The following is a 21,454-nucleotide window of genomic DNA, read 5'->3' as shown; positions in this document are numbered from 1 at the left end:
AGGGGGTCGGCCGTGTACGAACAAAGTTAATACTGTTGCTGATGACACAACGATGATGGACTGTGTTTGGTTGAATAATTAATTACAGTTTTAAAGTAAATACAGCCACAGCCACCCACACCAAGGCACACGCAGAGAATTTCTATGTGCATAACTAGGACTGCATATTGACCATTGTTTGTCAAGTCTCTTCACCAGCGGCCGCAGAGAGGAGGGAATGTTCCCCCGGGTGGTTAAAATGGAAAATTGAAACTTCCTCATTGACGCAATTCACAATTTGCCAGTTGGCCGATGAGGGAAAATTTTGTCTCCCAGTCCCAGTTGACGCCGGGCAAACAATTCATTTCCGATATGCACACTAATTTGGATGCTTGAATCAAAGCGCAGTGGAAAGCAGAATCTAAACATAAACATTGTAGGTACCTACATAATTCAACCCAACATAGACGTAATTGTTTCCTGCTCAGTTTCGGCTTGATTCTTCCTTTGTAAATACTGTCCGGCAGTTCACACTCTAACCCCTGGAAGCACACACACATAAAAATTAAAAAAGGTGATGGATCAACATCACACGCAGGTTCACCCGGTCAATTATCGAAATTAATCATAATTAAACGCCAGTCGCAGGATTCTGCCTGGCCACATTTTAAATCATCGAATATAAATTGTAATTGAAAATTAATTTTGCACCCACTTTGCCCTGCCCTGCTGTTTAACAACTTCTGATTTGCTGCATGTGTTTGTGCATCATTTATCGCCAGCCATTCACTGCACATTCCACGGCAGATCGGGCAGCGAAATTTGTATGTGTAAGAACACATTTTTTCGAATACTTCATATACGCTTTATTTAGAATAGCCTTGGTATTAACATCAGAATTGTATTGGAATCCTGCTTAAATTAAGGACTATTCCATTGTGATCTCGTCGGAATCCATGTCGTTCACCTCGGTGTGCTCGAGGAGTCTGGTGTAAATTAGTTTTTCAAACTACTTGCTACGCGAGGAAAGGAAACTGATCGGACGGTAGCTTGACGGATTGGTAGGATCCTTTCCCGGCTTCGGTATCGGTACCACCTTGGACCGTTGCCAGGCAGCTGGGAAGTGTCCGAGCTCTAGGCAACGATTGAAGACGTTCACCAGAAAGGTATGCGCTTTCGGTCCCAAATTCTTCAGGACAATGTAGAAGAGTCCGTCGAAACCCGGTGCCTTCATGTTCTTCGTCGACTTGATGGTGTTCATCAGCTCATCAAATGTGATTTTCTGTCCACCAGAAGCTCGCTAGGCTCAGTAGCTAGCTGGTAGACGCTCTCAAGCACCGGGCCCTCCATCGGGCTGACAATATCTCGACCCAGATTATGCGAATCCATAAAATGTTGAGAAATGGAGTTCGCCTTTCCGACGGCTGTTATGACGGAATTAACAACTCTAAAAGGCGGCATAGGCTTTGGTTTGTTTTTAAGCACTTTTGTTAAACGCCATAAGAGCCTAGAGTAATTTGGTAAACTACTAAGGCCTTTTGCAAACTGCCTGCTTCTAAGTTTTTCCACCCTAATGGCAATAATTTTGTTTAATTTTATATAAGGCTTGTACTCGAAAAAAATGCACCATTTTTATCCGCGTGTAACTTTTTTATCCGTGGGTAAAAATTGATGAAAATCTGGGTATAAGTAGTTTGGAGTGAATGGTTTACATGTGCAAAATTTCATAACAATCGGTTCACTGTCAATGTCATCGAAACAAGAAGAAAATCGCCGGAGAATTTTGCGCGCCGTCATGTAAAATCCGACTGCGACCATGAGATGGATCGGAAGACAACTGGGAATCACCCATACAACTGTGTCTCGGGTGGTAAAATCGTTTAAGGAGTCCCAGACGACCGAGCGGCGGGCTGGAAGTGGAAGAAAATTGAAGACAGCTGACCCTGTGAAGGCCCGGAAGGTGTTCGATTATTTCAAGCGCAATTCGAACCTTTCGATTCGCGACGCGGCTCTGAAGGCAAATTGTTCCGCCTGGTTCGTTCAGCAAACCATGAAACGAGCTGGGCTTCGTGTATTCAAGGTCCGAACCGGCGTGATCAACAAAACACGGCGGCCAAATCCTGTGCAAGGAAGCGGTATCGAGAGTGGTTAACGAAATCGATGTGTGTGGTTATGGTTGACGAAACCTTGATGCAGACGCAAAGCAGATAACGGGGCTGGAGTTCTACGTTGCCAAATCACGGTTTGATGTTCCGGAAGACATAAGGAAGAAGAAAGTGAACAAATTCGCCAAAAAATAATTGCTCTGGCAGGCCATATGCCAATGCGGTAAACTGAGTAAACCGTACATCACAATAGGTACCATCAACAGCGAAATTTACCGCACCGAGTGCCTCCAGAAGCGTCGGTTGCCCTTCCTGCGGTCCCACGGAGGCGAGACATTATTTTGGCTGAACCTGGCATCATGCCATTACGCGCGATCGACGTTGGATTGGTACAGAGACAATAACGTTGTTTTTGTACCAAAAACCGCCAACCCTCCAAATTCACCAGAGATTTGTCCGGTGGAAAGATTTTGGGCCATAATGAAGGCCAAAGTTCGAAAATCGTCCAAGGTGTTTAAGAACGAGCTGGAGTTGAAGAAAAAATGGATGAAAATGACCAAAAAGGTCGGCTCCACCATTGCACAAAATGTAATGAGGGGTCTTAAGGGAAAGGTGCGGGCTTTCAGCGATGGAAAGGAAATTGAATAAAGTAATTATGCCGAAATATAATCCATATCCATCAATAATCCATTCCCTGAAAGTTTCAAGAAAATTCGACTTAAAATAAATTTTTGGCGAACACTTTTGTCTGGTGCATTTTTTTTCGAGTACAGGCCTTAATACTTCCTGCGGATATTGTTGAAAAACAAAATTTCAGTTCCAACGTTTGCGATATAAAACATATTCAAGATTTTGTGAAACACGAATCTAAAAATGGATTAGATAAGCATTTTCTTAGTTAAGCATAATTGGCTGTGTTTAGTTGACATCAGTGCACGGAGAAAAAATTCGTTAAGTTAAGATAACAATCCTAATAGTTACTTTCACATGGAAAAATATTGTTGTTCAAAAGAAACCTATAGTTTTTTCAACATTAATTTGACCGTCAACTCAATCATATCTACCTAATAGATTCAACTGTTCATCTTATACTCCATTCAACTATAACATTGATCAATTATAACAACCGTCACATGTAATTTAGTTATATACTTTGGTTTCAAGTGATCATCATAAATCCACATACTTTTAACTTGTGGTGCGTAGAGCAGGCGATAAGATAGCTGGCTCTCACGCAGATGAACACGGTTCAAATCTTAGTTGAATGTTCTTGTTCACCTTTTTTATGATTTTGCAGTTGTGTTTTTGAGCTTGAGCTTGAGCTTGAGCTTGATTGACCGCCCACGGTTGCTACTCTGTTACTGCCAGATCAGCTGTAATTACACAGAGAACCAATAGACGATGCTTGGGACTAGCAATCATCCTCAATGTGTAAAAACTGGTGATCTTAAATTAGGCAATACCAGCGCCGGCCGCGCCCGAACACAGGTCAAGTAAGGAATGGGAAGGATTGTGTTGACATGACACTCGCTTTGATGGAAGCCGAGAACACATCTGCACTTCCACGAGGAATCACTGGGATGTTGGATAAGAGGGTTGGGTTTGCAGCAGGGTTCGTTTTGGTAAACGATAAGCTGAATTGATGTCTGAACGATCATATAACGCGAAGGAGCTTGGGATTAAACCCACGGTCTTCTGCTCAGTAAGCAAAAACGTTTGCCACTAGGCAGACGAGCACCTTTTTAATCACCGAGTTGCTGTTATTACCATGTAGTCATATTAACAAATAAAACGATTGACGAATCTTGAATATGGATGGGCCTGAGATTAGACTCATGATGTTCTGCTCAGTAAGCAAAAACGGTTGCTCTAAGGCCACCGAGCCCCTCATATCACATAATACCGTTGCTCAAATTTGTGTATCCATTCAAACCCGGAACCAACGACAACAACGAGTTTCGCAAAATACACGATACACAAGCGATTTTACCATTAATGTCTTTGATAGGACCTGGTGCCGCGTTTTTCTGCTCAGTAAGCAGGCCACTGTAACCGACGATCTTTCAAATCCGAAAACTAAAAACTACGAAAAAGTACTTAGGCCTTCATTAAGTTCCACTTTCACGCGACGTTCAATGACAGGGTCCTATCCAGGATTACATCTGAAAAATCCAAATCTGGCCAACGCCCACCCTAAACCTAAACCTGTTCTAATCCACCTGAAATGACTAACGAATGGAAGACTTTGACTACCCAGCCATGCAATAGTCTCATTCCGTGCCTTATGGCAACTTGATGATTCTATTGCGCTCATCTTCTGGCACCACCCAGGGGAGACTTGGTCCTGTACCCAATGCTTAACTTATCTCCATTCCACTCAGCTACTAGCAATTTCTTGTGATATAGTGGGCGGAATATTATTATATGAGACAATTCAATGCAGACGTCTTTCCAAATTTGGCAGATCGATAGGTAATCGGTGAGTTACCACGATATTTGCTATTCAACAACTCGACAACGTCCCATCGTCAACGCCTGCTATGAGAATTTCCCATTGCAGACGCCAACGAAATGACGTCATCGAGCTATCGATCAACTTCCCTGGTTATCGCCTGGTACCTGATAGCACGATGCTAGGAGGCGAACCGGAAGAATCGATGAGCTACCTCTCCCCCGATTTGGCAGTTGTGTTTTTGAGATCGATAAAGAAGCAAAACAAATTTCCTTAATATGTCGATAATGAAGAGCAGTTCGTTTAATAAACATTGCAAAATTTTGCTTCCCCAACAATAGTTTTCTTGAATCAACTAAAGCATAGTTGTATTTTGAAGTTTGACGTTTGTTCATATACTGAAAAATATAGTTGAGCCAACCGAGGAGCCAACTATGGACTATAGTTGTTGGCCTCTATTTATAGTCAAATCAACTATAATTTCGTGCTATCTCTAAAACAATTGAACAATATAGTTATTTTGACCGGAAAAATAATTGCGTCTGCTATAAAGGGTGATACGGTCAAAATTTGGTCAAGGGAAAACGCGTGTAAATCGGTGAAATCGTTTATTTAAAAAATCAAATTAAATTTCTTTTTCAAGTTCAATTAGTATAAAATTCAGGAAAAATATTCAGTTAGGCTTCCGCTTTTCCAAATCCGAATTGCCGGGCCTTACGCTTGACCCCTGCCATCAGATTTTGTACAGCCACCTTGTCCACCTTCTTCGCCGCAGAAAGCCAGTTTGCCTTGAACTGCTGCTTGCCCTTAGCAGGTTTTTTGGTCTTCTTTAGGTTCAGCTTGACAATAGCCCAGTATTTCTCAATTGGGCGGAGCTCTGGCGTGTTGGGAGGGTTCTTGTCCTTGGGAACCACCTGCACGTTGTTGGCGGCGTACCACTCCATGGCCTTTTTACCGTAATGGCAAGATGCCAAATCCGGCCAAAACAGTACGGAACAACCGTGTTTCTTCAGGAAAGGCAGCAGACGTTTATTCAAACACTCTTTCACGTAAATTTCTTGGTTGACAGTCCCGGAAGCTATGAAAATGCTGCTTTTCAAGCCACAGGTACAGATGGCTTGCCAAACCAGATATTTCTTTGCGAACTTTGACAGTTTCATGTGCTTGAAAACATCTGCTACCTTTCCCCTTCGTTTTGCCGTATAAAACTCCTGTCCCGGAAGCTGCTTGTAGTCGGCTTTGACGTAGGTTTCGTCGTCCATTACCACGCAGTCAAACTTCGTCAGCATCGTCGTGTACAGCCTCCGGGATCGCGCTTTGGCCGTCGTATTTTGTTTATCATCGCGATTTGGAGTCACTACCTTCTTGTAAGTCGATAGTCCGGCTCGTTTTTTGGCTCGATGCACGGTTGTAGACGATACACCCAGCTTATTTGCGGCATCTCGGAGAGAGAGGTTAGGGTTTCGCTTGAAACTACCGGCAACTCTCTTTGTCGTCTCAGCGGCTTCCGGTTTTCGATTTCCCCCCGATCCAGACTTCCTGGCTGTCGACAAACGTTCCCCAAACACTTTAATTACATTTGTAACGGTTGATTTGGCAACTTTTAGCGATTTTGCCAACTTTGCGTGCGAGTAGCTCGGATTTTCGCGATGCGCGAGCAAAATTTTGATACGCTGCTCTTCTTGCTTGGACGGCATTTTGACAACTGAAGAGTGAATTTCAAAATCAAAATAGGAGCAACATTCTACACACACACACCTTCAAAATGAGGGGTGTTCAGGTTTTTTAAATGCAAAATTGAAAGAAATACGTCAAGTTGATATTGACCAAATTTTGACCGTATCACCCTTTAATTTGTTCTCCGTGTGTTTAATTGACATCAGTGACATTGACCACAACTTTGTATACACTTGAGCTGGAATGACCCACATTTAGGGACAAAATTGATAGAATCCACAAATAGCCACTATCATGGCTGCTTTTGGAGCCTCTCTTTGCTCAGTCGGTTAAGGCGCAGCTACATTCCTGGCCGGTCTAGGATTTTTTTCAGGTTGGAACATTTCTTAACTTCCCAGAGAAATAGAGTAAGATTATACTATGAGTAGTAGACTGATGCAAATTTGAAATTTTCGCTCCACAGTGCTCAAACGGTTCTAAATTGGGCCCTGATTAGCCTCCAAAAAATTGAGCTCATTTAGTGAGAAACTGACTCGGCACAAACCATTTGAAGTTTATATTACTACCGGTCTTGCTCGGGATTCAATATTAGCTTGAGTTTATGCGCCGATTAAAAAAGAACATGCTATATTGTACGTAGCCCCCCCCCCCCCCCCCCTATTATCTCCTTATACCCCCACACTCGCCCCCACATGCCTAATATGGTTCCATTTGCTTGATTAGTTCTCGAGTTATGCAGAAATTTCTGTTTCATTTGTATGGGAGCCCCCCTTACAGAAGGGGAGGGGTCTCGAACCATCATAAGAACCTTCCACGGCCCCAAAAACCCCTGTATACAAATTTTCACGCCAATCGGTTCAGTAGTTTCCGAGTCTAAAAGGGTCAGACAGACAGACAGACAGACAGACAGAAATTCATTTTTATATATATAGGGGAAATGACGGCTTCGGCATGCCAGACTATTTTCGGAAACCCAAATTGAAACACTATTTTCACTGGATTTTCTTACGAAAACACTTCGCTGAATGCATGCAAACGATTCTTTATGCTTTCAGCTTCAATTTGACTATATTTTTATCACTGAGAAAAAGCAATCTAGCAAGGTTTTCTTGAAATGCAACACACGCACTATAAATTGTAGCTGATTTCGAGTTGCCGATAATAGAACAGCAGATTTACATGCAGTTCAAATGGAACGGTTGCCGAAGAAAAACTGGTTGCCGACAATACTCGCTCTCACTAGAGAAGATTGGAGCTTTGTAAAAGCGTTTCGAAACAGTTTTTGACAATTCTTTCGACTGAAATTGTTAGAGCAGCTGACAGCAAAAGATTGTAAACAAACCAATAATGCATATGTGTGCGTTCCTTAGAGAAAAATGCTATAGAAAGAAGGTCGCTGCTTAGGTTGCCGAGAATACGTAAATTCCCCTAGATAGATAGATGGAAAAACTATAATTTCGATTCATATCTATTTCAAAATTCACCAGTTCACTCTACTTTAGAAATGATAGCTGAGCTTGTTGAAAATTTTCTCAGTTAAAACTTTGTTAAAGACCAGTTGTCGATCAAATGTAAGGAACAAAAGTTATTAATGATTCATGTCACTGATGTCTTATGATTATGCTCAATCATCTGTTCAGCAGGCAACATTGGTGTTTATGGCGCGTATAATAGAGGACAAAAATCATGGCTACTATGTCACACTGCAGAATACAGTGTTGCCCACAATACAGTTGTTCAATCTTGCCATAAGATTATCAATCTCTTAAACAATTAATAACTCTTTAATTTGACGTTTGGCTGAAAAACGATTTTCTGCAAAGTTGTAGCTGATAAAAATTCCCATAAGAATAGCAATTGAATTTGTTAACAGTACAATATGTAAAAAGGCTAAAAGACAATGAACAAAAAGTTTTGTTTTCCCATAGTAGTTTCCATATAAACTTCAAATGGTTTGTGTCAAGTTAGTTTCTTATCAAATGAGTTTAAACTTTCGGAGGCTGATCAGGGCCCGATGTGAAACCGTTTGAACACTGTGGAGCGAAAATTTCAAATTTTGCATCAGTCTAATGAGTAGCCTCAAAATAGTATGAAAATTAACAATCAACCTCCATATCAATCAAATGACCCTCAATATCCACCTTTATCAGACAAGGGTTGCTAATTTTATTTATAGACGAAACCATCATGCATTCCAAATTAACTGAGTCGCTATCCTTCTCTTCCGAGTCGTTGGCCTTCATCTTTCAAAATAATTCGCTGATGTGTCGGTCGATGGACCCGGTTGGTAAGAATCCACTAGATTAACTGCATCCCTATGTAGATTCTTGAGCTTAAAGCATCTCTTTTTGATATGACCCTTAACGCCGCAAAAATTACACACCATTTGGTAGTAATCCGGTCGCTATCGCTCTGAGTTCTCCCTTCTTTGGCCAAATCTGACAGCCCTTGGTGCGTAGCTCCTTTCTTCTAGTACTTGCTGTGGCCTATTGTACGGTTTGATTCCAAAACGGCCCTTAACAGGTCCTCTGTTGCTTCCGGGTTCTCCATTGTACTCCCCTCTTTAGTATTTATTGGCTAACTCAAAAGTCCTCGACAGTTTCCCGTACGCTGACCCGTACTGTCTCCCGGAACCATGTAACAATAATTTTCTTGGCATTTGCCAATGTAAGCTTGTCCTCACTAATGAGCCTTTGTCTTAAAATTTTGTATTGGAGACCTGCTATAATATTTTAAAATGGCGACCTCTTTGAAATGAGCACAAGCGCAAAATTCGGCTTGCAACTTCAGAGACAAAATATAATCTTCCGTTGTCTCATCAGGGTTTTGTACCCTGGTACTAAATTTATACCTCTGGACCAGATCTGGGTCAGTCTTTTCCATCCGGCTTTTTAGTTTAGAAATCAAATCATCGAACTTTGCATCCTCAAAATTCCCCGCTGGATACAGTAACTTAAGGTTCAATTTACTTTATTGCATTTTCGAAAATTCAAATGCAGTTTTTTTCGACACATCATTTCAGATTGCAAAAATCTGTGTAAAATAGCAAAAAGAATAGAATGACGCGAGCTTTTTGTAATCTGAAATTATGCGTGAAAAAACTGCATTTGAATTTTTCAAAAATGCATCAAAGTGAATCGAACCTTAATCTCCTCAAAAATTACTGGCCCACTAAGAGTAACGAAGTAAGCCATTTTGTCCTCGTCTTTTACTTTGTAAACTCGGAAAAAGTACTTTAGCCGAGTATACCAATCATTAAAGCTAGTACCCCTACGGTAGGGATCCATCGCATCCATCCAATAGCTCTAATGTTGGCCTATGGATCTAAGATTGGATTAAAATTCAGTGCCAGATGGTTGTAGAATCTGGAACTCAAGTGTTTGAGTTCCAGATTCAGGATGTTGTCGAAACCTGGGGCCTTCATGTTTTTAGATGATCTGATATAGGCCAACAGTTCGTCAGCCGTAATCTCGGATTCCTCAGAACAAATATTGGGAATCTGATGGAGGTTGGTTGCGTTTTCAGCAACCTCAGCTTCGTAAGGGCTGACGATGTTTTGTCCGAGATTATGGGAGCTGACGAAGTGTTGACCAATCGCGACAGCCTTCTCTTCACGAGTTATCAGATGAACCACTGGGTTGCCGTAGCAACGGAGTGGTGGAATAGGCTTAGCTTATTTTTAAGAATTTTGATTAGTGCCAAAAGGGCTTTGCACAATCTGGGAGAGAGCGGATCCTGTTAGCAAAGTCCTGGTTTCTGAGGTCCACCATCCTGGCTTGGATGGTTTTTGTTAGGCAATTACTGTGTGTCTTCAAGACAGGTAAGCCAGAATGCTGGTATTGCCTTCGAATTGTGTTACGGAGTCTTATAATGTATTTGGTAGATCTGTCAAGGTACAGAGTATTGCTCACCTGTCTGGATATTGGCACGTGTTGTTCCCTGGCCCGGGATATCGCCTCCTCGATGGAACGCAGACAACGGTCATCGTCTTCGGGCGCCTCCGGAAGGACACCGTAGTCGACAGTGGAGTCGACACAGTGTTGCAACTGATCCCAGCTGACGCGATGGTAGTTGCGTCGGGAAGCTTGGAATCGGTTGACGGATGAGCTCACATCGGCCACCACCGGATAGTGGTCCGAACTCAGCTCCTGGTGGGTCACAGGTTGCGAGATGTTGTCTCCCATGTTGCTGACGAAGATGTCGATGATGGAGTGCACGCCGGACCGACTCAGCCGGGTGGAAGTGTCCGGCGCCAGGATGGTGTAGTGAGCCTCTTGCATGTCATCGTTCAGGACGGTGCCGTTTTGATACCGCCTTTGGTTGCCCCAAGCTTGATGTTTGGCGTTCAGGTCGCCAGCGATGATGAATTTTGTATGGTGTCGTGTTATCTTGACAAACTCCCTCCGCAGATCTACCGCGGATCCATCCCTGGCGTTTGCTTGTTTCGGGCAGTAGGCCGCAATGATGGTGACGGGGCCGACGGGTGTGAAGACTTCCGCTCCCAATGCTTCAACTATTTTCAGCTGGAAACTAGGTAGCAGCCGGCAGCAGATGTTGTTCCTGGTAGCGATGGCCACTCCACCACCTCCAGAGCTTGTCCGATCCAGTTTGTGCATGTAAGTTTCGGTGATGATAGCGATGTCGATGTCGATGTTCGTTGAGGAAGTCAATGAACTCGATAATTTTGCTCTTGACCGAGCAAGCGTTCCAGTTTGCGATTTTGATGAGCTCACGGTCCATAACTGAGCATGAAGGTAGCCACAGCTTGGAGCTGGTCGGTTTTGTTTTTGATGGTGTTGGCAATGTCGTGCATCTTGAGGAAGATGATCATTAGTTCCGCTGAGGTGAACCAAGAACCATTGTTGATTTCGGGCTGCGGTAGGGACGGTTCATCCTGACGCCAGTCGAGCAACAGTCGTCTGTTGACCTGAGTTTTCAGGGGCTCCGGAAGTTTGAGCTTGAGTAGCAGTAGCGGCGGTACGAGTAGCAGCCAATCGTTGATTGAGTGGCAGCGGCGGCAGCACTAGAATCGGTCGTCGTGGAACCGGTGGGAAGTTCTGATCATTAATTTCCAGCACTTTCTTGCGGCCAGTTGCGGTTTCTCGTCGATACTTTCTTCCGGATCTTAATGTACTCGCGGTGCTTCGGGCAGGCCTTGCTTGTAGCTTTGTGAGCAGCAGGCAGTTCAAGCATTGGGTGACTCCACGACTGACTGGCTTGTACCGCTTCCACTTCACCACTATGTTGAACAGGACGCGGATGCCCTGGAGGTCCATCAAAGTTGTTGAGTTCTTCTCAAGGTGGACCAGGTATAGCTGGTCGCGGTACTTGACGGCCTTGTTGTGGCGGGCCATCTTGTGAGCCACCAGCTCTTTCAAGAGGACGCCTGTGTCCATGTCCTCGCAGGACCACATTGAACGGCTTAACAGCCTCGATGTCGTGGAAGAAGTACTCCACCTTTGATTGGTCCGGTATGGCCTGTACCGCCTTGTAATATTTCAATGTCAGAACCATCAGTTTGTATCCTTCCGTGCACAGCTGGATGGTGCACCGGACGCCCTGCGTGATGAAGAAGTTTATTTTTTCCCGCAGTCCGGGAGGGAAGCCCTTCACGTAGAAGGGAGGCATTCTGTCCTTCTTCGGCGGTCCTGTTTCCGTCACCGGTTCTGCACCGTCCTTCAGAACGGAGAACCGATTGTTTTCGAGAAGCTTCTTCGTGGCTGTCGCACTGTCACTGTTGTCTTGAGGCCTAGGCCGTTTCCCGGGATGCGCCACCGTGCGATTTTTTACCCATCCCAAGTAACAATTTTGGTTTTATGAAGGTTCTGTAGACCATTATTAGACTTGTAGAATGCTATGAAACCGCGATAAAACCTGCAATGCTACTTGGGATGGTAGAGTCAGCAAGAGCGTCTCTATTCAACGCGAGAAAAAACGGAACAACGCAATCGAACGATCTCAGAACTACTTTTTTTTTTCAACTAGCCTACAGAATACCCCGTTGGGATTCATTTTTGGTTAAATTGAAAGACATAATTTGATAACCTACATAACTATGAATAATTTAACCTAACTTGCAACATCGCCTATGATCTCAGACAAGCGTCTTTGAACCTTTCAAGGATTAGCATACTCCGCTCATCCAGTGTTTGAAGACCAGTCAGGCGGTGGATCTCAGAATTTCGAGTCCACGGGGGACTCTTGAGGATCATCCTAAGGATCTTGTTCTGGATCCATTGGAGTTTGTGGTGATGGCACTCAGCACAGCTCTCCCAGATTGGCGTTCCATACTCAATGGCGGTGCGGATGATTTGCTTGTGGACGGCAAGCTTGTTTTGAATGAAAAGGGTGGACTTTCTGTTGATAAGTGGATAGAGCTACCTAATCAAGATGTTCCACTTGGTAGATGATTTGTCCACATGGGAACGGAACAGCAACTTGCTATCAAGGGTAAGACCAAGGTAGATGACTTCACTTGACCATTCAATGGAAGTATTATCATAGAGGTAACTCTAAGACTAGTAGGTCCCGATGAAACGAGCTCAACTTTTTGGCTCAGCTCTGGTACTATCTTCGGTCCCAAGCTAATCGATTCACCCTTCGAAACATAGGAAAATCCAATAACCCCTCATTTTACCTGTCAAACTTTCATAGCGAATCAAAACAAACATTGCGTAGTACTAGAATTTTGACTAGAATGGGGTACGTTAATCGATTTGCTTGGGACCAATAGGCTAGTCAAGTACCCAAGTAACAATTCTGGTTTTATGAGGGTTCTGTAGACCATGATTTAGACTTGTAGAATGCTATAAAACCTCTATAAAACTTGCAATGTTACTTGGGTAGTGAGCCAATTTCAAATCGATAGTTTCGTATTGATTGTTGGTATTATCAAGGTGGACTTTTAAGTTACAGTTACGGGACAAGCCGAGGTGAATTGGAGTGTGTAAATAGTGTGGACTGTGTTTTAGCTGCATTGATACAAATCTTCCAGCTTTTGAAATAGTCGGACAGAACATCCAGGCCTGATTGGAGTTTTTTTCGTTAGAGCACGTATCACTCGACCCTTATAGATGATGGCAGTGTCATCTGCAAACATTGACAAAATACCACCACCCGGAAGGGGAGGAACATCTGACGTAAAGATGTTGAAGAGGATAGGACCAAGGAGGCTACCCTTATCTGCCCGACAAGCAGTTTTAGATGATCTTAACAAGGAAGATCGGGAAGTTGTATCGATGTAGTTTGTACACTAGGCCATCATGTCAGACATTGTCGAACGCCTTCGCGACGTCCAACAATGCCATGGAAACGGACTTGTTCCGCTTGATAATGTTAGTAGCCCTTTCGAGTTGGTGGATGGTAGAGTGGCCTTTCCTAAACACGAACTGCTCTTTGATAAAGATGTTATTATCATTTGAAAACACCAGCAGACGGCTGAGTATCATCTTTTCGAATAGCTTCGAGATGGAGGACAAGAGACTGATGGGGCGATAGCTTTTGGCACTGGTAGGGTCTTGCCAGGCTTGTGGATTGGAATGACTTTGGCTAACTTCCAGCATGCAGGGAAGTAGCCAAGCACCAAACACTTATTGAAGACCGCTGCAAGGTGCTCGAAGAAGTCAACATTCAAGTTTTTGTATTTGTATTTATTGTATAAATCCATCTGACATCGTGGTCTTAATGAATAAAACTTAACTAAAAAAAAAACTTTAACACGTTGCACAGAAAAAACAAAATCATTCTGGTCGATTCCGTAGGCGGTTTCGAAAGACGTTGGTAGAGATATTGAAGTCAAACAAGCTGTAATTGTCTTGGAGTCTTCGACTCATCGAATCGCTGGGATTGTTGGATCCGTACTGTGTTCGTCTCGTTGGCTGGCGCAATAGCTGTCTAGATAGCAGCACTCGTTGAGGGGCGTAGATGTTGAGCTGACTCAGCAATGCAGGGCAGTCTATTTCGGAGCGTAAAATGTTGTCTGCTAAGATAGCTTGGCTGAACTTGCGTCTATCCACTAGCGGTTCAATACCAAGCAGCGCACAGCGGTGCTCGTAGGGTGGTAGTCGTAATGAACCGGTCCATGGCAAGCCTCGTAGAGCACATCTCACAAATTTTCGCTGCACTGATTCGATTCGTGAAATCCACACAGCATCGTACGGAGATCAGACGGCAGAAGCAAATTCAAGAATTGATCAAACTAGCGAGCAATACATAGATCGCCAACACAGAGGGTCATCAAATTCGTTCGCTATCTTGAGAATAAATCCAAGTTGACGATTTGCTTTATCAACTATTTCCGAATAGTGAATTTTGAATGTGAGTTGATAATCCAGTACCACACCCAAGTCTTTAACATGATCAACCCGATTCAGTACAGTGCCATTGATAGTATAGTCATGTAGGATAGGATTTCTCGTTCTTGGAAAGGATATGATACAGCATTTGGACACACTGACTGCTAGATGATTCAGTGCACACCAACTGACAAACAAATCTAGCTGTTGTTGCAATTGACGGCAATCATTGGTGCTCCTAACAAACAGGTAGATTTTCAAATCGTCTGCGTAGAACATTAGGCAGCAATTCAGAAGAACGTGGGACACATCATTGAAGAACAACGCGAATAACAGCTCCCTTGCGGCACCCCACATCGAGGAATGAAAGGTGCAGACACGGCTGATCCAATTTTCACGAACAATTGACGGCCAGTCAAATATGATCTCAGCCAACTACAAATTCTCGAAGATGCTCCTAGTCGCTCCAGCTTAGCCAACAGAATATCGTGATTAACTGAGTCGAACGCAGCCTTTATGTCAGTGTATATGCTGTCGATTTGACCTCCTTGCTCCATTTCGCTGATGCAAAACGACGTGTATTCACACAGATTAGTGATGACTGAACTTTGCGGAAAAAATCCATGCTGAGATGTTGAAATGTACGTTTTATAGGCCTGGAACATAATATCATTGAGAATTATCTCAAAGCATTTGGATCCGGCAGGCATCGAAGTTATTCCACGATAGTTCGACACATCCACTTTACTGTCTTTCTTGAAGATAGACTGCATGACATCTTCCAAGCGATTGAAACTGCTGGCTTCGAAGAGAGAGGTTGAATATAGCTTGCAGAGGTGTAATCAACATGTCACTACATTTTTTCAATATGCACACAGGAATACTGTTCGGTCCAGGTGATACAGATGATTTCAGCTTTTTCAGTGCATTCTCCACCATCGTCTGATTAACATCGAAAATATCAATGTCGAATGCGTCCACGGGCAGGGACCCTAGTGTTTACAAAATTCCAGAACTGTTTAGGATTTCTTCGCAGATTGTCCTGAACACGTCTTACGTATCTGCCGTACAAGTAACGGTTGTAGCTCCGATAGTTGTGACTGGCTCGTGCAAGCGCCAGTTTGGTGATGCCATTTTTGCGTGCCGAGAAGCGTTTAAGCATCTTAGATCGAATACGTCGAAGGTACTGTAAGCGAGAATTGGACCAAGCAGGTTTTCTCCGAGGTCTTGACAACGGAACACAGAATGTGAAGCAATATAGTATATTGTTGAAGCAACTAACAGCATCATCTACGTTGCTACACCGACAAACAGTAGACCAATCAACTTGAGAAAGCATAGAGTTGAGTGCGTCACAATCAACTTTACTAAAGTCACGATCATGTTCATCGACGTTCTCAACAAATGGAAAGATTGCTGAACAATACACCGTGAAAACAAGAGCTGGATGATGAGGATCGATATCCACAACCGACTCCGGGGCCTCATCAACTGAACTGCAATCTGTCATGCAGTCGTTCGAAAATATCAAATCAAGCGTTCTGTCCAAGTGATTCCGTATCATATTTCGTTGTCTCAACCCTCCAAAAGCAAGGCTGTCCAGAGGATCAGGAAATGCGTAGACGTTGTTCACTGATTTCCAGACGATTCGAGGCTGATTGAAATCCCCGAAAAAGATGATCCCATCCAGGGTTACTTCCACTCACTTGCTATAAAAAAATGTTTTTCGGAATTATGATATCATGATATAGTATAATGCTAATTAGTACTTGTACGTTACAATAAGAGGTCATGAAGTATATGTTTGACACATAAAATCTGTCAATATTGCTTTCAGTGCGTCACAATCAGCGATTTTACGACTCGTGAGCGCTCACTCTGAGTGAACGCTCACGAATCATAAGATCGCTGATTGTGACACTCTCAAAGCGAAATTGACAGGTTTTATGAGTCAAACACATACTTTACACCCTCTTCTTGTTACTTACAAGTACAACATAGCATTATAACATATAATGATTGCATAGTTTCGAAAAATATTTTTTTATCGCAAGTGAGTGGAAGCAACCCTGATCCCATCATTTCATTAATTTCCGAAACAATGTCAGCGTGAGATTGGATGCACTCGCAATCAGCGGACTTCTCTGGTGGTACGTATGAAACACCAACGAAGATAGACCTTGTTTCGGATGAGATCTTTACCCATACCCATGTTTCCGTGAAAACAAACACATGATAACTGTTTTCCGAGGTTGCAAGGAAGACGTCGGTGATTTTGGTTTTAAGCCCTCGGACGTTTTGATAATAAAAATGTAGTTGAGATTTTGACGGATCACACGAAGCAACTATCGTGTCGGTTGTGCTTTCTCTGCCATTCCTGTCCCTCGAACAGAGCTGAAACTTGGGAGCAAGTCAGGTACCGGATTGCTTCGATTGCAGTCATACTTGCCTGAGGTGGAAGCTTGGAAGACCCCATCACCGTCCTCAACAGCAGGGCCAGAACGACTACTACTTTTCAACTCGAGGTTGATCACTCCATCGACACCAGCGGCCTGGTTGACACCATGTTCTTGGTTGATTTAATCGCTGCTATCACCTCTCGATAGAGCTGGAATTAGGGCCTAACAGCTTTTGTAAATAATGACTTCTCTCGAATATTTCTAGGAATTCAAGGTACACCCACGCAAACCAACATAAGCATCGGTTAGGGGAAGTCTTCCCCTACCTGATTGTGGTATTGATTTGCTTGGACAAGCCTTGAGTTTCTAGAAATCATTGATAGAAGTCATTGTTTACAAAAGCTGTTACGCCCTAATTCCAGCTCTATCTAGTCCTCATCAGCCGATATTCTACTTTCGTCAGGGACAACTACGGGGGTGGCAGCGACTCCAGACATTGCCTCCAATACTGCAGTGTTGTAGCTCCGTCAAACACCACGCACGCATTTTCGAAGGACATTTATCAAAAACATTAAGAACAGTGAGCAGCTCGATTGTCAAGTCCCATTCCAGATTTCTACAATCTCTACAGAAAGTTGTTTCAGCTTCTGGAAACCCTCAAAATTGGTATCCTTTTGACCATGGAATCCGTGCCAAACAGCAACCAAAAAACCAAACGCTTTCCTCCGGAACGCTATGGTCAGCCGAAAGTTCATTAAAATTGCACATTAAAACAAATTTTAATTAAAAACCACCCTGCCCCCGAAAACAAAAAAAAACCCCTTCCTTGTAGTACGTAGCTACCGAACACAGCCAAAAATGTCACCAAGTAGCCTGCTAACCGTCAGTTTTTAACTCTTTTTTTTATTATTGATTTACGTAATTACAGGGCACAGTAATCGTTGGCGAAATGAGCACCGAGCTGTAGAGAGAGAGACTGTTTGGCCGTCGTCACCGTAGTTGCCAGACAACCAGACTCCATCAGTGACGTCAACGCCACCACGCTGCGCTGCAGGGCTGCTGCGATATCTGGAGATTTAAAACGAAGCCTTGTCACACCGAAACCGAAACCGAAACCCGCATCGCAGCAGAGTTGATGGTGAAGCGGAAGGGGGACAAAAAAAACGGTAGCAACGAAGCAGTTCTTTTTTTTTTTATACGTCATAGCCTACTACGTAAGGATGCAGTAAAAATATTCAAAGTGTTGTGTTTTACTTTTAAGCCTTTCGAGACAGAAAGCGAGAGAAAAACAAAATTTGTGTAAATTTGAAAGGATTATCAACCGAAAAAAAATAACGATAAGACACAGTAGATGTTTGATGTTGAACGTTTCTCGCTGAACGCTTCTTTAGATGTGTTTTTAGATATGTATACTTTTTAAGAGAATTTTTAAATGTACTCCAAATCAACCTCTATTTTGCTGCACGTCTCTTCCTCAGTATAATTTAATCGTTCTACAACTGCAATTGCGTACCAAATACTAAAGTTTTAGTAAACATTTTTATTAAGTAAGTATACATGTATTAATAGTGAATGTTACTGCCGGTGTTTGTATTGAAATGATTAGAAACACGCATCTCCCTAGCCCCCTTCTTCCCTTGTTCTTATACACATACGTGCAAACATATACAGATACTTATATACTTGTTTGGGTAGGGCTTGCCACCACAACCAGTCAGAGCAGCTACAGTTCTCAGTGTTGATTAAAGTCGATTATAAAACGAAGAATTTTTAAAAACAACATTTCCCTGTCAATCGGTGTGTCGTAAGATTTTCGACTCTTGTATTTTTAAGGAACAATCTTAGACATTTAAAAGAACGCAAATCAAAGTAAATTGGTAAACCAAAAAAAAAAACAAAAGAAACACAAAACAAAACACAACCTTACGAAGAAGATGGCCACGAAAATCAAATTCTACTTCCAACCTCTGAACTGATGGAACCGAGTGAAAATTTATGAAAATAAATCATAAACGTTTATTTACGAAAGTCCGGCGGTAGTCACTGCTAAAAGGTATCCGAACGATCCGAAGAGGCTTCAGCTCCAATGCTCACGCGAGAAAAAATGCATCCTGCAGGAAAACAATTTATTGAAAACACATTTATTGTTATGATTGGATTTCGTTCAACAACTAAATATTTTACGCATTTTTTCCCTTCCTGTACAAACACACACTCACACCAGCGGGAGCTCATTCATTCAGCCAATCTGGCCTCGGGCGAAAATCCTATCCACAAACGTTGGCCCTCTCCCGCTCGCTCAGAATTTCCTCCGATTTTCCGAGCGAGGAAAAACGTCGATGATGATGCCGATGATATGGTTCCGGCTGCCGGCCTTTTACCCAACAGACGACGAGCTGAACAAGAGGGTTGAAAGCAATAACCTACACTGAAAAAAAAGAGTGAATAATATGCATTGAAAATCCATCCAAGCACAAACGGACAACAACAACAAAAAATGGAAAAATGCCCTTTATTTTGCAATAACAGCAGCTGGAAATTCCGACACAAGGTGGAAGACCCAAACCTACGGCGGGAACGGGGGACGGTTATCATTTCCATAAAATCGATCAATCCCGGGCGCATCATCATCGTCGTCGTCGGTCGGTTGGGGTCGATTGTGCGAGAGGATCAGCCCATGCATCCCGCGTCCTGGCCGTCGTCGGTTTGGTTGCGATGCAGAAGTTCAAATCGCGTCGCGGTCGGTGCAATTTGTTCACCTTTTTGTCGTATTGATTGATATGCATGATGAAATAGACACGTGCACTCCTTTCGATGCCTACCTACCCACCACCTTGGTTTTAGAAAATCCACCCAACTGGTTACATTTTAATGACTTTCGGAGCCCTTGAATAAGTACGGACCTGCTGTTCGGTATTCAAATTGTATGCATTTTTTTTTCTGTGTGGGGGTTTTCCGCTTATTTTTATTCTAGTCATTGAATTACAGGGTGTCTGAGAATTATCCGAACAAATCGAAGGTCATGTAATTTCATAATTTTGGTACTTTTAAAACAAAATCAATCCACATAGATTGTTCATTTTAAAATATCCACTGAAAATCCAATGATTTGGCAACCTTTGACTCGAGAGGTTTTTTGGATGTCAAACTGGTGAATTTGTAGGCTCTTGTTGCACAATCAAATCGATTTTACCGGAATGATGGCATGCCCATGGTTAGCTTCCTTTGTAATGAGAACCTACCAATTATTCCAGCCCATCAAGATTACTGGCAACACTGCTAGCTACGTTTTCTGCTGCGATTAGGTCGTTAATTAGTGATACTTTTTTCGGTGTTATATCGGTTATAAAATACTTTTTCGTCGTTCGTGATTCAGTTTTTGTACTACTGCTTTCTGTTTTCGTGAATTTCGATCGGTGTGTTGTGATTTTCGTGGTGCGGTGATAAAGTGAAAGTGACTCATTGTTTACATACACTTTCCCAAGCACTCCCCACGCGAATTTTTTTTTTTTCCGAAGCGCCATCTGCCAGCAAAACTTTTAAGCTTGCAATCTTTCATTGAGCTCGTGGTGTAACTGCTGCATAAATTTCGGCGAATTGCTGTCGTCTGGACCCTACTGTTGTATTGCGCTACGTTGGAATTTCGTTGTTGGTCTGCATCGCCTTGTTCCTGCAAAATGAGTGTAATCTGCCACGCTTGCACCAATGATGTCCAAGAGGATCGCATTACCTGCCGTGGGTTCTGTAGCGCGGTGTTTCACCTAAAATGCTGTCACCTGCCAAGTGAAATGTTGGATGAAATCGATCGGAATAGGCAGCTCTTCTGGATGTGTAAATCCTGTGCTGCCATAATGTCAGACGTTCGTCACAAGAAAAACGTGAAGGCTGCTTACGATGCTGGTTTGGAGAAACAACTGAGCGGTCATACTGAGCTACTGGGGAAACTAAAACTGGAAATTCTGGAGGAATTGAAAATCGAAATTCGATCCAATTTCACAAAGTTGACCAATACCACTTCCACCACTCCGGTGTCCTCTAGACGGTCTGGTAATAGGTCACGCACCATAGGAAGCCGACGGTTATTCGAGAAAAAGGACAATAACTTGCCACCTCTTATGACTGCTACCGGAGATTCGCCGTCTCCAAGTCTAGGCCGTCTAACTGTTCCCGTTTCTAAGGATAAGTTTTGGTTATACCTATCTCGGATTTCCCGTGACGTTTCTGCTGAGCAGATCACCGAACTTGCCAAGCATCGTTTGTCAACGGAGGATGTTGAAGTTATCCGACTGGTTGCTAAGAGTAAAGATATCCAAACCATGTCGTTTGTCTCCTTCAAAGTAGGCGTCTCTACAAATTTGAAGGCGAAAGCATTGTCGTCCTCTACATGGCCCAAAGGAATGCTGTTTCGTGAATTTGTTGACAACCGCAAAGCCGAAAATTTTTGGAAGCCGCCTGGATTGCCAATAAATACACCGCAGACAACTCCGAAATCCAGCGAGTCACCTCATCAAATGCCTATGACGGAGTGATATCACTGAGTCAAGACCC

General features: G+C 43.1%; 1 protein-coding gene across 3 annotated transcripts in view; it reads left to right on the top strand.

The window, feature by feature from the left end:
• LOC135710793 (uncharacterized protein DDB_G0283357) overlaps positions 1–18,934 on the top strand; it is a 404,283-nt gene extending 385,349 nt beyond the window's left edge. For all 3 annotated transcript variants that reach the window (XM_065233474.1, XM_065233472.1, XM_065233473.1), the window contains exon 13: positions 17,835–18,934. In XM_065233474.1, the coding sequence (XP_065089546.1) occupies positions 17,835–17,844 (10 nt within the window). In that variant the 3' untranslated portion in view covers positions 17,845–18,934. The remainder of the gene's footprint in view (positions 1–17,834) is intronic.
• Positions 18,935–21,454: the final 2,520 nt, after the last annotated feature.

Source organism: Ochlerotatus camptorhynchus, unplaced genomic scaffold (genome assembly GCF_037179485.1).
Source record: "Ochlerotatus camptorhynchus isolate MF236.1 unplaced genomic scaffold, CSIRO-AGI_Acam_v1.1 ptg000402l, whole genome shotgun sequence".
Taxonomy (NCBI): domain Eukaryota; kingdom Metazoa; phylum Arthropoda; class Insecta; order Diptera; family Culicidae; genus Ochlerotatus; species Ochlerotatus camptorhynchus.
The sequence above is the reverse complement of the archived record's forward strand: the minus strand, read 5'-3'. Positions and strand labels throughout refer to the sequence as shown.